At 37.4% G+C, this 15,135-nt stretch overlaps 1 protein-coding gene across 4 annotated transcripts in view; it reads left to right on the top strand.

Annotated features, from left to right (window-relative positions):
• Positions 1 to 14,865, top strand: part of CYRIA (CYFIP related Rac1 interactor A) — a 55,971-nt gene extending 41,106 nt beyond the window's left edge. The window contains exons 3-11 of one of the 4 annotated variants that reach the window (XM_050972576.1): positions 3,262 to 3,383; positions 4,291 to 4,396; positions 5,417 to 5,553; positions 5,638 to 5,715; positions 5,987 to 6,103; positions 6,198 to 6,277; positions 7,763 to 7,889; positions 11,627 to 11,697; positions 12,810 to 14,865. In XM_050972576.1, coding sequence (XP_050828533.1) covers positions 3,262 to 3,383; positions 4,291 to 4,396; positions 5,417 to 5,553; positions 5,638 to 5,715; positions 5,987 to 6,103; positions 6,198 to 6,277; positions 7,763 to 7,889; positions 11,627 to 11,697; positions 12,810 to 12,873 — 902 coding nt within the window. In that variant the 3' untranslated portion in view covers positions 12,874 to 14,865. Of the gene's footprint in view, positions 1 to 3,261; positions 3,384 to 4,290; positions 4,397 to 5,416; positions 5,554 to 5,637; positions 5,716 to 5,986; positions 6,104 to 6,197; positions 6,278 to 7,762; positions 7,890 to 10,029; positions 10,421 to 11,606; positions 11,700 to 12,809 lie in introns of those variants that run through there. The other 3 variants (XM_050972577.1, XM_050972574.1, XM_050972575.1) reach the window with 3 other exon arrangements.
• Positions 14,866 to 15,135: the final 270 nt, after the last annotated feature.

Here is a 15,135-nt window from a genome sequence, read left to right as displayed (position 1 = left end):
TCCACAAATGAACAGTATTGGGTCCAGGTTTCCTCTTGTTCTTTGTGAAGTCTGAAGTTCCAACCAAAACATAGCATAGGCCATGTGTAAATGTGAAAAAGAGCATGTGTTCATTGGAATGGATGAGTTATCATGTCCTGGTTAATTCTGATGGAGCCACTGGAAGTGTATTTCTTTCCAGATCTAAAATTTTCAAATTTTGCTGGTAGAATCTGTATATGGGAGATTCAAGCCTCATCTGACTCTTGCATTAATTTGATACAGGATTCATGTAGTTGTTTGGTTTAGGGTTCACATTACAAACATTTGTCCAAAGGGAGGTAAAGGGTTTTCTATTTTGTCTTATTAAAGATAGAATGCTCTGATTGCTTATCATGAGCATTCTAAAAACTCAGCCTTGAAATGCAGAGAGTCTGGCCATTATGGTAACTTGTTACTGAGGGGGCTTGCTTTCACATGGGTTGGCCAGTGGAAGTGGTTTCATTAATAAATGGGCTCAGGTTTCTGAAGCTCGTGCTGGTTCTCTGGCAGTGTGGGGATAAGAGGTGAGCACGGCCAACCCGTGATTCCACACCATGGTTCAGGGCTGGCGTTGTTTAATTCAGAGCAGAGAAACACTCTTTGGTTTAGTTGAAATTGCAAACCAGTTCTAAAAGTCAAAATCTGTCATGAAGAAGTCTCGATTCCTTTTAGCTATTGCTGCTATTATTATTGTTGTTGTTGACAGTAAGATGAAATTGTTTTCAAAGTGATCCATTTTAGTTATTTTAGCTGACCATTTTTGGCAGGATCTTCTTGTAAAATCCCTTTTGAAAAATGGCCATGGTCTTATCAGAACATCTGTTTGCATAACTTCTATTTCATAAGTAAATGCATGGTTTTTCTTAAAAAAAAAGAAGCCTGAATCATCCTCCCTACCTTTCTTTTTAAGCTAAATACTTCCAACATAAATATAAACTGCTTCTGCAAGTGCAAGCTAAGCCTGCTGCTCTGGAGCCTTTGCAGCCCTCTTCCTCTCCCTGCCCTTTCTTTTCCTCTTCCACACACCTACCTGGCTCTTGCTCCTACTCTATCTCCAGGTGCTGGGATACTACAGAAAGCTCAATGAGTTTCAAATATTCTTCCTTCCACCAACTTCCAAAAGATGAATTGGGAACTTTTGAAAAAGACTTACAATAAAGGATGTTACTAAAGGCCTTTTTGAAGTCCCAAAGTGCTGGGCAGTCTATAGCATTTGCATCCCCCTTAAGCACTGGTACTTTTAAAACAAATAAATTGTAAAAATTAACATAGAAGTACCTTGTTAACCAACAAGGTTAAACAAGATGCTTCAGGTTACCTGCACATGCAAATTTGACATTAATGAACTGCACTAACAAGTTATTTATTCTCCTTTTTGTTCTTATTCACAAAATGTTATTTTCATTATCTTAACTAATAAAATACAGATACTGATTTTTATGTGACTCCCACGTTCCCCTGCTCTATGGTTGTATGGTGTGTAACTGTTTCTCAGGATCACTGCTTTCTTCGTTAAAGTCAGAAGAGTTTTCTGTTTTGCTTCTTTATCACAAGATGGCAGACCCCTTACAGTGTGTACCTGAGATTTCTTGCAGCTTGAGGAAAGAACCAGTCTGGAACACTGTAAATTTAAAGTGACTGATGGGTCAGTTCAACAGCCATGTCCCAGATGGGATTTTCCTGTGGGGAGTTTTTCCCTTTGGTGCTCCTTTCCTTCACTTTTTGAAGAATAGTGGAATTTTTTTAGTTACATGAAATATTTTGACTATAACACCCAGTTAAGTAAGCCCAGTTTATATTTATTTTCACTTTTTAAATAAGAGAAAGGAAAACTTCCAGAACAAAAGGAAAGTCCTATCAATATTATGTGCCCAGTCTCATGGAACTCATGGTACCATAGGAATATGGGAAGGGTTATTAAGTATGAGTTGCTTTGAAGCTACAGACATGTAAATCTCACATTTGTATCCTGTTTGTGAAAGGTCCATAAGTTCATACATTTAAACAAATTATCCTAACCTGAAACATCATGGAGAGAAGGCCTGTTTTCCATATACTCCAGTGTGAACCAGTTCATTTGTTTCTAATGGGGACTGGGTAAATTAATCCCATACTGATACATGGGTAGAAAACTGTCAGTTTTCTTAAAGAGAGTGAGACAACAAAATAAAATAAGTGTTTTAATATTTCTTGTCTGTTAATGTAGACATGAATACAGTAGCTCATCCTAGTTGGTGAGTTTTGAACTGAACTTACCTCACTGCTTTTAATTTAAACAAATAGTCTTCAAGTTCTAAGATCCAACTTCAAGGTGATTTTTTTCTTTCATAACAATTAACATTCTATCTTTACAAGCTAATACAAATCTAAGGGAAGAAATAGTTGTGTCTTCATAGAGATCTCATTGTTCCTTCACATATAGACTGCAATCCCATATGTAGGTCATCTAGTCTTTGGTCAGTGCCTGTCATCTTTATGTTTTAAAGCAAAAGAAGACAGAAGATCTCTACCTTGTCTAATGTGTCAGTGTTCTGGGTATAACATCACTCCCTGGTGTCACACTGCTGTATAAATCCCATAGGAAGAGATTTGAATAGGAAAATTGATCTACTTTCAAATGTCATTTCTCTCAACAGTAAAGGTCTACAGGTCACTCACACCCTGAAAACTAATAACTGGCAGAGCTGGATTTATTTTAGTGGCAGGAATGATCCCTGACATACATAAGAAAAAAATTATTTTTAATAGTACTGTATCTGTTTTACAAAAGGAGAAATAAATTACCCTGGTTGAGGAAGCCTGGAGGAAAGTCAAAGTGGAGCAGTATCCCACTGCTCCATCCATTGAAAGGCCTGATTTTATCCCCAAGCTGCAAGAAAAGTGAGCAATTCTTTGTAATTGAGCCATGGAGCTCATGAAAGAGAGGAACTGATGCATTATCCTATTTTCTAATAACATTGCTTTATGATACTGCTGCTCTTTAAAATGCTGCATTATGAGAAGAGGCATTATGAGCCAGAGCATACCAAAACTGTACTGTTCTTCCTTCCTTGCTATAAAAAGCAGAAGCTTGGATGTTAGCAGAATGGCTGTATAATTGTATATTTGGAAAAAACTACATCAGAATGGAGTTACACATACTCAAGCTGCATATGGTATTGTTAAGTAGAACTGAGTAATCTTGCCATTTGTACTGCAGCTTCCTTTTGACTTTGTGCATTTTGCTTTTCTCTTTCTTAGATGCACAGCCCACAGATGGAGAAAGGGAGGTCTGGAACCAGATCAGTGCAGTTTTACAGGACTCAGAAAGCATGCTTGCAGACCTTCAGGCTTACAAAGGAGCTGGACAAGAAATTAGAGATGTATGTTTGTTAATGACAGTTCTTTAGAAGCAAAATCAGGCAAAACTCAATGTGTTCCTTGCTTCTGTTCTCTATCCAAGCCCATTCTATGAACTGAAGTGAAAATCTCCTTAAAATATATTTATAAAATACCTAACAGATTATGTGCAACACTCAGTATAAAGCTCTAGCCTGAAATCCTTAAATGATAGCTGTTGGAACTTCTTTCTGGTTTTCTGTTAATAATCAGCTACTATTTTTCACTTCAAGAAACACCATTTCATATACCTTGTTTCATGTATCTCCTGGCAGAAATCAAATTTGAGGACATGGAAGAAGCAATACTCAGGTGTCAGAAATACATGACACATAGTTGTTCTGTTCTGTAAGTAGAATAGTGAACCTCAGTAAATTATAACTTCACATCCACTTTAGAGGCATCTTATTCTCTGAAACTAGTCCTGAAGTACGCTTCTGAACTGTAACTTAGAATTTTTCTCAGGTGACCAAAACTTCTCCTGCATCAAATTTGTAGATACTCTTAGTGTGAGGTGTTGGTTACTTAAAAACCTCAACATGTTGCAGTTTTCAAAAGCATTAAAACCTGAAAAAAAGAGGCTACTTTTGCAACCAGTAGTTACACAAGAGGTTTTACTTCATGCTTTTACAATAGTTTGCTCCTAAAAGAATATGCTAGAACATATTTCTGTGTGTCAGTGGTTCACTGTAATGAATGATTTTGAAACAGTACATTACAGGGGAGAGGGAAGGTGAAAAACATGGTATTTTTTTGAATCCTATGCAATGTCATTTCTCAGAATTCTTCTGTGTTTTACAATACTTTTTAAAATAATGTAGGAAAATTCCAAACCACCTCCTGCTTGTTATTTGTTTATCACAGGTCTTTACAGTAATATTTTCATTTCAGGCAATACAAAATCCCAATGATATCCAGCTGCAAGAAAAAGCATGGAATTCAGTCTGTCCCCTGGTTGTAAGGCTAAAGCGCTTTTATGAGTTTTCACTCAGATTAGGTGAGCCCTGTTTTAGTACCTCTGTTTTATACGGTTTTTTATAGATAATGAAAGAGGAAGTTTTGTCTTTCCACAAAGTTTTTTAAACACTTTTGGAGTTAATATTATTTCTCTTTGATATCAATGGACATTTAACTGCAATTGCATTTATCAAGGCATCTCTTTAATCCTAATTTCATATTTCGTTAGTTTGTGTATATTACCTAAATAGCATACAAGCAAAAAACATGATAAAACTACACTTTTTCTCTATTTCCTGCCACGTTTCTGCCCTTCTCTGGTCCATATTGGACTAATGCAATTTATTTTTTGTAATTTGGATCCCCTGGAGCTTTAAAAGGACTGTAAGCCAGTCATATTTTGAGACTTAAAAGCAGAGATAATGGGGAAAGTGTATCAATAAACTCTCTCACAGGGTGAAAATCCAAAGCTGGATGTGTTGTACACTGACTTTGTCATCCCAACAAACACAGGAGGTGATGTAATTACTCTTTGAATTAGCACTCTGTAATGACAATAATATGTATGAAGTGAGAAAGCTCCTAGTGCAAGGGGTTTCTTCTACAACATGCTCTAACTATGTCTTTCACTTTTTGAGTTATGCTAGTAATTACAGGCACAGAAGCTGATTTATATTGCTGTCAGTGCCTAAGAGTACACTTTTAGTAACAGAGATGCCAGAATAATCTCTATACTGAGCTGATGGCTAATTGAGGAGGATGAAAGTGTTGAATATTTGAATGCAAGAAAAATGCCTCCTCTAGAATTTTTGATAAGGATCCCAGATAAAGGGTGACAAAAATGGAAAATAATTCAATGATACAAAATGCAGAGAAAAAGGCAGAGCCTGAAGAGGCAGGTGTCTTTAATTAATGCTTCTCACTTCAGAATAGTAAGAAAAAACATGTTTAGAGCTCGGCATGTTTGGAGGGTTTCTTTCCTTCAAATGCAGTATTTTTAGATATGTAGTTAAAACTTTGTGTGGACTGACTACAATTTGTGCTTCTGATTTCTATTCAGAGAAAGCCCTGCAGAGTTTACTGGAATCCTTGACATGCCCTCCCTACACTCCAACTCAGCACCTGGAACGGGAACAGGCTCTAGCAAAAGAGTTTGCAGAAATCTTACATTTTACTCTTCGTTTTGATGAACTTAAGGTTAATAAAGTCTTTCAGTATATGTTGATTGTTGCTGTGTATTTTGAACCAAAACTGATTATTTCCTGTTTCTCTTCCTGGAAGATGAGAAACCCAGCAATTCAGAATGACTTCAGTTATTACAGGCGGACAATAAGTCGCAACAGAATAAACAACATGCATGTAAGTAAATAAACTCTGATGTACTGCACACAGTGAGATATATATTTATCAGGATGTGTTTGTGCCATTTTTGGTAAAGTTTTTGCTTTTGATTCAGTGTCATGTTCTATCCTTCACACTGAGAGTTAATCAGCAGTCCGGATGAAGTGATTAGAGAGGACTATTCAAGTAACAATCTGCTTTCTGACATGATCATGTACTGCATCTTTTTCTTTCTGCTGGCAAGATTTTAAAGAGCTTTACTGACTATTTTTTCTCCTGTTTTCATCAGCTAGACATTGAGAATGAAGTGAACAATGAAATGGCCAATAGGATGTCCCTGTTCTACGCAGAGGCCACACCAATGCTGAAAACCCTCAGTAATGCAACGACACATTTTGTATCAGAAGTATGTAAAGGGGGAGAAAGGTCTAACACAGACATTCTTGATTTTAATTTTACAAGATAGTTTACTGAACACTGCCTTTTTCTTACCCTTCCAGAACAAAACGTTACCAATTGAAAATACAACGGACTGTCTAAGTACTATGGCCAGTGTATGTAAAGTCATGTTGGAAACGCCGTAAGTTTTATCATAAATCTTGGGGGGTTTATATTTCAATTAGCCACCTGGGATAACACATTTTTTTTCCAAGTGAATTCCTGTATCTTTGCCTTAAGTTGTTACTTCTTTTGCATAAAAAGCATGACCTGGTGTTAGAAAGCCTTGCCTCCTGTTCTTACCACCTTATGGTATCTTTCATGAGTCAGTGTTGAGTTCTGTTGGGGAGAGCTTACATGGTCAGCCTGTATTTCACAAAAGGTTAAAATACAATGTAATAATCTTACCCACTCGCAATGTAATAATCTTACCCACCCACACTTCAGTGGCTGTGTCTTGTCTAACCAGCGTAAAAGGCCTTCTTCTTGCCCATGATGCTCAATTATTAGCACACAGAGGGCAAGATTTTGGCTCTTCCAGGCAGTACTTTAGCAAGTACACAGAGGCTATTTCAAGGATCATTTAGGTAGATCTTTTTTTGGATGCAGCCATCTTATTCTAGATAGAAAAAAAACCAGCTGTATGAATTTCCATTCATATAAATGTATTCATCTGTACAATTGTGTTCATATCTGCTAGTGTAGGCAATAATAACCAGTAGGATTCTTTATTTTGCTGTGCATTTAGTGGAGTATATTTTAGGTTAGATGTCTCTTCGACTGGAAAACACGTATAAGATAGAGTCAAGGTAGTCTTTCTGCTCATGAGTCATTTGTTCATGGAGCCATGTAAAGGGTAAAACTCCTGAGGGTTGTGCTTGTTCATGAAAATTCTGGAGGAGTGTCTGTAGGGGTGGGACTCACCTCACAATCCTGAGACATCACAGAAGTGGTAATTGAAAAGTAGCCTTACAAGTCATGTTTTTTTTTTTTTGGCAAAAGTAGAGGAAAAAAGTTTTGAGTCATTTAGAAGATTATCTGATATCTAATTCCAGTTGTGGGATAATCAAGCATTTTCACATGAAAATTTTTGTCACCTTTAAGTCTGTTCATGTTACAATGCTGTGGAAAGATAAAATTTGAAGTTATTGTAGACTGAGAGATGACTACAATACACAGAGAGAGCGGTGACTGTTACATTCCATCTTGGTGAAGCCCTGAACTTCCCAGCTGCTGAACTTGGGTCCCACTGGACTATTCCAAAGTACGAATTTAAGCAAAAACAGTGGCTTTCCTTTGAGGTCCCGGCCTGTGGTGTTTCTGAGATTAAACTGAAGTGTTTCAGATCAGTCTCCATTATATTTCATAAAGTTTTCTCTGAAGCCATCATCACATACATTTTGAGGATCTCAGCTGTGCATGGGTATGACAAGAGGTTTACTACTCTCTAACCATTCTTGTAAATTGGCACAGGCTTACAGAATTCACTGATATTCAGAGTCTTACTAATATGCATCTGCAACCTTAAAATATCCTTTTGGTTCAGATTTCACAGACTCCCAGTATAGTTTTTAAAATTGTCTAGTAAAAGGTCTAGAATGTTTATTTCTTTTGTTTTGTCTTCCAGAGAGTACAGGAGTAGATTCACCAGTGAAGAGACTCTTATGTTCTGCATGCGAGTAATGGTGGGAGTTATTATCCTGTACGATCACGTTCATCCTGTGGGAGCTTTCTCAAAGACATCAAAGATTGATGTAAGAGAAGCCTTTCTTTAATACTCTGTAGGTTAGAAAGTACTAGTCTGCAGCTCTTTTTCAGCACAAGCATATGGCTCGGTAGAAATAATTTTAATTACTTTTGAATGGCAATTTAGAATTTGTCTTCACCTGTGCTCTTTAATACATCAGTTTGTTTGAAAATAAAATAAGGACCAGCCTTTTTCCTTTTTATTTTCTTCCAGACACAGATAATAATTTTTCTTAGATACCTCTGTTTTTTGCCAACTGTATAGTTAGGCTAAAATAATTTTATATTACACTTAGCCTAGAAAATGTTCTGTGGTCATAATTTTTTTTAATCATGTCATATATTGCTGCTGAAATGCTCATCTCTGGCAGTAGTCCTCTTGTAAATAAGTAGATACTCAATGTTGTCTCTGCTTTGTCTGAGATCTGAAGTAACAGAACTGAAATGTTACTGTTGTAATGTTGATAATGACCCTTCAGTTTTATCCTTGGCATGGCCAGTCACAGAGAAATCAGTCTTATTTTTTCATTTGAGAAATTGCAAGCACACATGAAAAGAGTACTCTTGTCTTTTCTACATGTTTTTGCAAGCCTAAATCTCACAAAACACTTCTTTCAGCAGAAATAAGCTGTTAATAATGAAAAAGATGCCAAGTCTTTAGCTTCACAAGAGAGACTTCTAAAAAGAGAAGAAAAAAGCATATATTATTGCCCTCAGTCTTCCTTAGCGTTTTGCATCTGCATATAGCAGAATTTTGCCGCGTCTCCTCTTTGACTCTCTACAGAAGGAAAGATTTTGTCACAGAGGTGAACAGATTTGCTCAAGGTCATGAAACAGAGAGAGCCAGGGACTTGAATGCAGATTTCTTGAATGCTGGTTCAGTCTCTTGCCTACAGAGGCAACACAAATGAAATTCTGATAGGACCAAATGTACATTGTGTGTACTTTGTTTCTCACATTTATCCTAAAGCCCTATCATTGTGCAGGAAAGTTAGGTAGGTGTAAATGGGAGGCAGGAGATGTACAACTCAGTTTAAAAAAATGAGTACTTGGTCCCAAATCTTGGTTTGCGTAATTAGCACCATGTTTTTTTTGTAATTCAAACAATCTGCTAATGTTTCAGATTATGAGTTTGTTTTACTGTGGTAAACAATTCTTTTCTCCAAACTATTCACTTCAGCCATTCAGGCCATTTCAAGAGAAATTCAGGGACAGTGGAGTATATTACCCTTTCCTTACTCTTTCAAGGGTGGAGGTTGTATTTTAAGCTATTAATGACAGTCTCCTAGCTTAGACATCTGTCTTGGTTTGAAAGAGAAGTCTCTGCCAAGGAAGGTGGGAACCTCCCTTGGAATGGAAAATGTGACCTCCTCCCTCTGAATTATTATAACTTTGAAATTAAGTGCAAGGCAAAGATACGGGGAAAGGAATAACAGTTCTTTACTAGTATGTATGTGTATAACAAGGCAAGCAAACAGCAACAATAGCAGCAAAAACAAACAAAAGAAAAAACCAGAAAACCCAACAACAGCGAGTTCCTGCTCTCACCCCTTGGGTGCAGTTGCAGGTATGGCCGGCAGGGGCGCTGCTGGCTCCCGGTGGGCAGGGCAGGTGCGGTGATTCCCCCGCGGCTGCAGGGGGTGCTGTGGCGCGGGCTCGGGGAGCACCCGGCAATGGCGGGCTGGAAAAAAGGCAGGATGGAACAAAGCCCTGGGGGCAGCCGATCCTGCTGCCCCAGCGGCTCCTTGAGAGCAGCAAGCTGGAATGGCAGGAAGGAGCACAAGTCCTGGGGTGGTGGAGGGTGGAGTTGTATCAGAAACTCTGCAGCTGTAGCTGGAACCCCGGGGCATCCTGATGGGCAGGGGGTACAGGGCTACAGTGCAGCTGAAAAACCGGAGCCATGGAAGAGGAACAGAGGGGCTGGGCAGCCGCAGCCTGGCTCTGAGCAGAGCAGGGGAAAGGCGGGCTTGGCATCCTGGGGTTTGCCCTGAGGCACCCCAGCAAATGGGGATGGGTCCTTTGTTTGCCTAGGTGGGGTGTTAATAAGGTCCCAGTGCAAGGGCCGCTCTTAGGAGCAGAGCTCCGCTCCCAGTAGAAGAAAGGCAGCAGGAGATGGAACCCTGCAAATGTGATGAATTCTCCCCACAGCGACTGCAGCCTCTCTCCCCTCTGAATGCCGAGCACAAGAGAGCTGGGAGCTGCACCCAACCCCTTTTTCCCAGCCCAATTCTCATGGTGTCTCTGCCCTTCCCAGAGAAACCCCCAGGTAAAAATAAGAGGAGCCAGCTGCTCTCCTCCACTGAGCGGTGGCAACTCCTTTTTTCTCTCTGGAGTACCCAGTCATTATTGTCTCCTAGCAACACATATGTGAGAAATATTCAGTGAGAGAAAGAAACAAAAGGAAGAATCCTAAACCCCAACATTATCCTACTTGTTTTAGGTATTCTGATTCTAACAGAAATGAAAAATAATTGTTTGAATTTTTATCCCCTTTGACTTGGTCTGGTCTGATCAGATTTGCTGGGTCATGTAAACGTGTACTGGGTGATATGCACATAGACTTGAGCTTCTCTAATTTAGTTAAAATAACTGTGTCACTTCGAAACACTTTGTGCTAGCCTGAGAATCTCAACTGCTCTGTTATTTGCAAAGCTACTTCCACTTTCCAGGTAGAAATGAGCCAGCTGAGCAATGAGCAGTGTTTGTTGGGCTGCTCCCTGTCTGGGATGCTGAGCTACATTTTCTGACTCATTTTTGCTGGCACATAAAGGGACCCTGACTTAAATTAAGTGTTTCATCATATGCTTCCTTAATAAGGCAGAGGTGCTCTTCAGCTGCAAAGAAATTTCTACAGGTAGATTTAGCACTCCAATGTGACTTGGAAAACTGAAGCATTCAAATCTTGACTCAGCTGTGCCTTTATCTGTCATTTTTAATAAGATGGAATTAATCTAGGCTAATTTCTGAATAGCTAGATTCGATGTCTTCATAACAGTGGGAAGAAAAAAGTACTACTGGGGAAGATATATTCTGAAAAGGTTAGAAGAATTCCTTGTTTCTCTCTATAGACTAGCTAGGGAGTCTGTACAATGGGTCAAATGAGTTCTACTCCTGCTTTCTCTGCCTCATTTCCCCTTTTGTAAATTTGGACAGAGTTTCAGCCAGTTTTTACAGTCACCACAAAGATGTTCATTCAGTGTGGTGTTAAAATCATCACCATGATTAAATTAGATTAAATTTTTAACCACTAGTTATGAAACAAATAATAAGTTGTCACTGGTTAGGTTTACAAGTAAAAACTGAATACTGAAAATTACTTCCTTGTATGCAAGCATAAAAATAAAAGTCAAAGTTGAAACATCTCTTCTTAGAGTTGGTAAGAGCAATGATACAGAACTCCCAAAATCTCTTTTTATCAGCTTGTATCAGATAATTTTCATTTTTATAATTTTTACTTGGAATTGAAGAAACAGTGTGCAAGTTAAAATATAGACACTAATTAACTCTCTACAAACACTTATTAAAGCAGATGTTTAAGTTTTTAACTTTGTTAAGTTTTAACTTAGTTAAGCTTTTAACTTTGAGATAATTTTTAATAAGTTGTAATGCTTTTATTGTGTCATGTAAAGCAGCATTAACCCTCAGTAAGAAAAGAAACCTGCCTGTATATGGTGAATTTTTTCCTTGTTTTCAGCTAGTGCAATTCATATATTATTGTTCAATAGTGGCATGCTTCTGTTCCCAGATGAAGGGATGCATAAAAGTTTTAAAGGAACAACCACCTGACTCTGTGGAAGGACTTCTGAATGCTCTCAGGTATGTGTGATTCAGCCTTAGAAAATTTCTCTTTGTTTTTTTCTCTTAATCTCTTTACAGTTAAAATTCTTTGCTTTAGAACATTGATTTAATAAAATTATCCTCACCTAGGTTTTTTAATATTAATTTCCTCCCAGTTCATTGAATAAACAATAAATGTTAATATTTTAAACAATATATCCTAGCTAAGATTCACTATATAAAATCCCCCAGAATCTAGAATATTTTAGAAATGAAGTGTCAGATTTCTATTTCTCAAACCCTAAGTACTTCCCTTCTCTCTTTCCATCTCAGTAAGATTTTTTAAAATTTTTTTTATTGCAATCTTCCTAAATTATTCAGCTTCAAGAAAGCAGCATCCTAAATCCCAGTCCTGTTCATGGTGCTGCCTTGGGAGGGAAGACACAGAGGGGTCTGACACTTCTCTGAAGCTGAGAATGTTGTTGTCAAACCCAAGTTTTTAAGAGCTTTTTTGAGTTCTCTAGCTGTTGGATGCTTGGATAGAGGGAGAGCTGCACTTCCACATTTGCTTATCATGTCTTTTGAATTAAAGTTGATGTGGAGTTAAATCTACAGGTATCAAATGTGTTTCAAGCTTATGTTATAATCAGTCTCCCTATTAGCATAAACAGTGCAGAATGCTTGGGTTTAAATAGAAAAAAACACACTGAAGCTCTTCAGTCCTCTAAGAATATTTAAGAAAACTGCTTAAAGTCATAGATTATGCTAAAATTTAGTCTAGATTCCTAAGTGATTTTAGTATTTACCATATTTCTTATGTCTTTTCATGATTTTGCTTCTTTTGAGGCTTTTAACTAGAAAAAATGAGAGATAATTTTGACCCAAGATTATGACAATGTCACAGACAGATACCAAACAGGATTTAGCCACAATTCTTCACCTTTTAACAGGGAATAATTTATTGCATAGGGTATTTAGAAAATAAAGAGCACCAGATTCTTGCCAGTTAAATTCCAGTGACCAGCAGAGGAACATGTAAATTCCTCCTTTGTCTAACTGAATTGTGCTGATTTCAAAAACAGGCTCAAGTGTTCAGACTTTTCCTGTCTCTGTTCATTTTATAAATTATTGTTTTAACTTGTAATTTCTAGGTTCACTACAAAACACCTGAATGATGAATCTACTTCAAAACAAATTCGAGCTATGCTGCAGTAGTATCCACAGACAAGTAGATGTTTGTATTGATCACAGAAGATGTGTATGTTTACATAATTTAATACAGTTTGATGTTAATACTTGTGTGTATTTACATAACCATTTTCTTCACAATGCTAAAATATATGAATCTGTTCATAACCTGACTGACTTTATATAGTGCAACCTAAGTTTTTATTCTAGCCTTTATCTTTTGACTTTTAAAATACTTTTTTACTTAGATACTTCAGTTAAGACAGTTTATCTGTGCATTTTAATCCTTAAACACCTTCTCTATTAGAGAAGTAGTAGTGAAGTCAAAATGGAAATCAAACAGAAATGTCAAAGGTACCACAGAAAAGGAACCTTAAAGAAGAAGAAAGTTAATATAAGAGAAAGCAAAATTCATTTGGTATGTTTTGAAGAACACGGGCACAATTTTTTGGTCAGTTTTAGGATCTTGTCAAACTAGTATGAATAGGAGAATATCTGAATGTTCATCACTCATTAAATGCATTGTCTTTCCTGTAATAAGTGGAGATCCACCTAATTTTATGGATTATGTGCTGTCTGGCATCCAAAAATGTATTTCAAACAGGTAATTTTACCTTTTTAATTAAGTATAACCCATACCTTTCATCAACTGAGGAAATCAATATTCTTTTTTCAGGTGCAGTATAAATAAACAGAAAATATGCTTAAAGATCGTTACTAGATTTTGAAAACTCTGTATAATTTTATTAGATTTAGAAAGGAAAGGGAAAATACTAATGCCTTGACTTAACCGGAAAAGGTTTGTCAGTGTAAATAAATCACAGTGAACATTAACTACCAGACAGCTCTGGCCAGTAATTTTTTGGCTGATCTTAACTAATATACTCCTCTGTAGCAAACTTCCCTGGTGTCATATTGGCTGCATCAGACTAGGGATGGTTTAAAATTAAGAGCTGATCTTTTCTTAGGAACTCCATTAAGTTCCTGGTAGTATTATTCATTAGACGACTCAGAGTCAACACAGAAATATTTATCAGCTGACTGCTCTTCACTAGCTTTTAAGATGTGATTGATACTTCAAGAAGTTAAGTTCCTTGCTGAGTTGTTTGTTCTTACTTTCTGGTAAATTTTCCAGTTAATGGAATAGAAATACTTTGCCAAAAGCTGCAAAGTGCTCATGCTCTGTTATGTGTGTCTACTGGGTGGTCTGCAGTTGCTGTACATATTCTTGCAGAGGTCACGTTCAGAAAATGTGTTTGATTTTGTGTACTTTGCTTGCATGTATGTGTGGAAACTCCAGTGCTTGTGCACAGATTCAGATTTGTATTTGCTTATCTCCATATAGATAAATCAGGGTTTGTGTGCTTTCACTGGAATTTTCATGCACATCTCTTCTAAAAACATTACCTTAAGACTTTGAAGATGCATTTGGTCTGCTGGAACTCGGCTGCACTGTGACAAACTGTGTCATTGAACTCAGTCCTTAAACAGTATTTATGTCAAGTTCTCTGGAGTAGGGATTAACTTGAGAGCTTATTTCTGAGCAGAGCAACCCCTGTGAGGTTTCTCAGACCTGATCAGAACCCACAGGTGCCAGTATCATGCGTGTCCTGATGCTGGACAGCACCACAGCTCCAGCATTCATGTCACACCCCTGCAGGTGCAGCAGCCAGTTGCTATGATGTCGTTGGGGAGAGAGTTAGAACTCACTCACATTAGATCTTTTTCTTTTTCTGAAAGCAATGACCACACTTTTTTCACAGTAGTAAATCCACTGTTTACAGGCTCCATTTTTAATGGGGGGACATTTAAAAATGTATGTTAGGGAAAATCCTGCTTTGTTCATAGTCATTTCCAGTTAGGTAAATTAGGTGGATGACAGGCCATTCTGTTGAGCTTTGGTAACTGAAGTTAATATATGCTTACCTGCAACTTTTTGTCAGACAATGAAGTCTTATCATTAAGTAGCCCAGAGAAAAACTATTTGTCACTTGTATAATAAAAATGTAAACCTTAAAGCATTCTGTGAGGTGTCATGTGCTGTTTGTGAAGTCATGGGATTTTTTGGCCTGCTTTGATGTTTTTGTACAGAAGTTTGTTTGAAATAATAAAAAAATTTGGTACAGTAAGTTTTGGGACTCCCTGTATTTAGTGACAACATAAACAGGTTGAGAAATACCTCATTTAAAGTTTTTGATCATATAGTGGGTTTACCTTTGTGTCCTAAAAGCACTTGTTTCATTTGTGTCCTACAACAGTATAACCTCACGTCACTTAAAAAATCTTGTG

Source organism: Serinus canaria, chromosome 3 (genome assembly GCF_022539315.1).
Source record: "Serinus canaria isolate serCan28SL12 chromosome 3, serCan2020, whole genome shotgun sequence".
Lineage (NCBI taxonomy): Eukaryota > Metazoa > Chordata > Aves > Passeriformes > Fringillidae > Serinus > Serinus canaria.
Note: the sequence above shows the minus strand (reverse complement) of the source record. Positions and strands in the feature narration are given on the sequence as shown.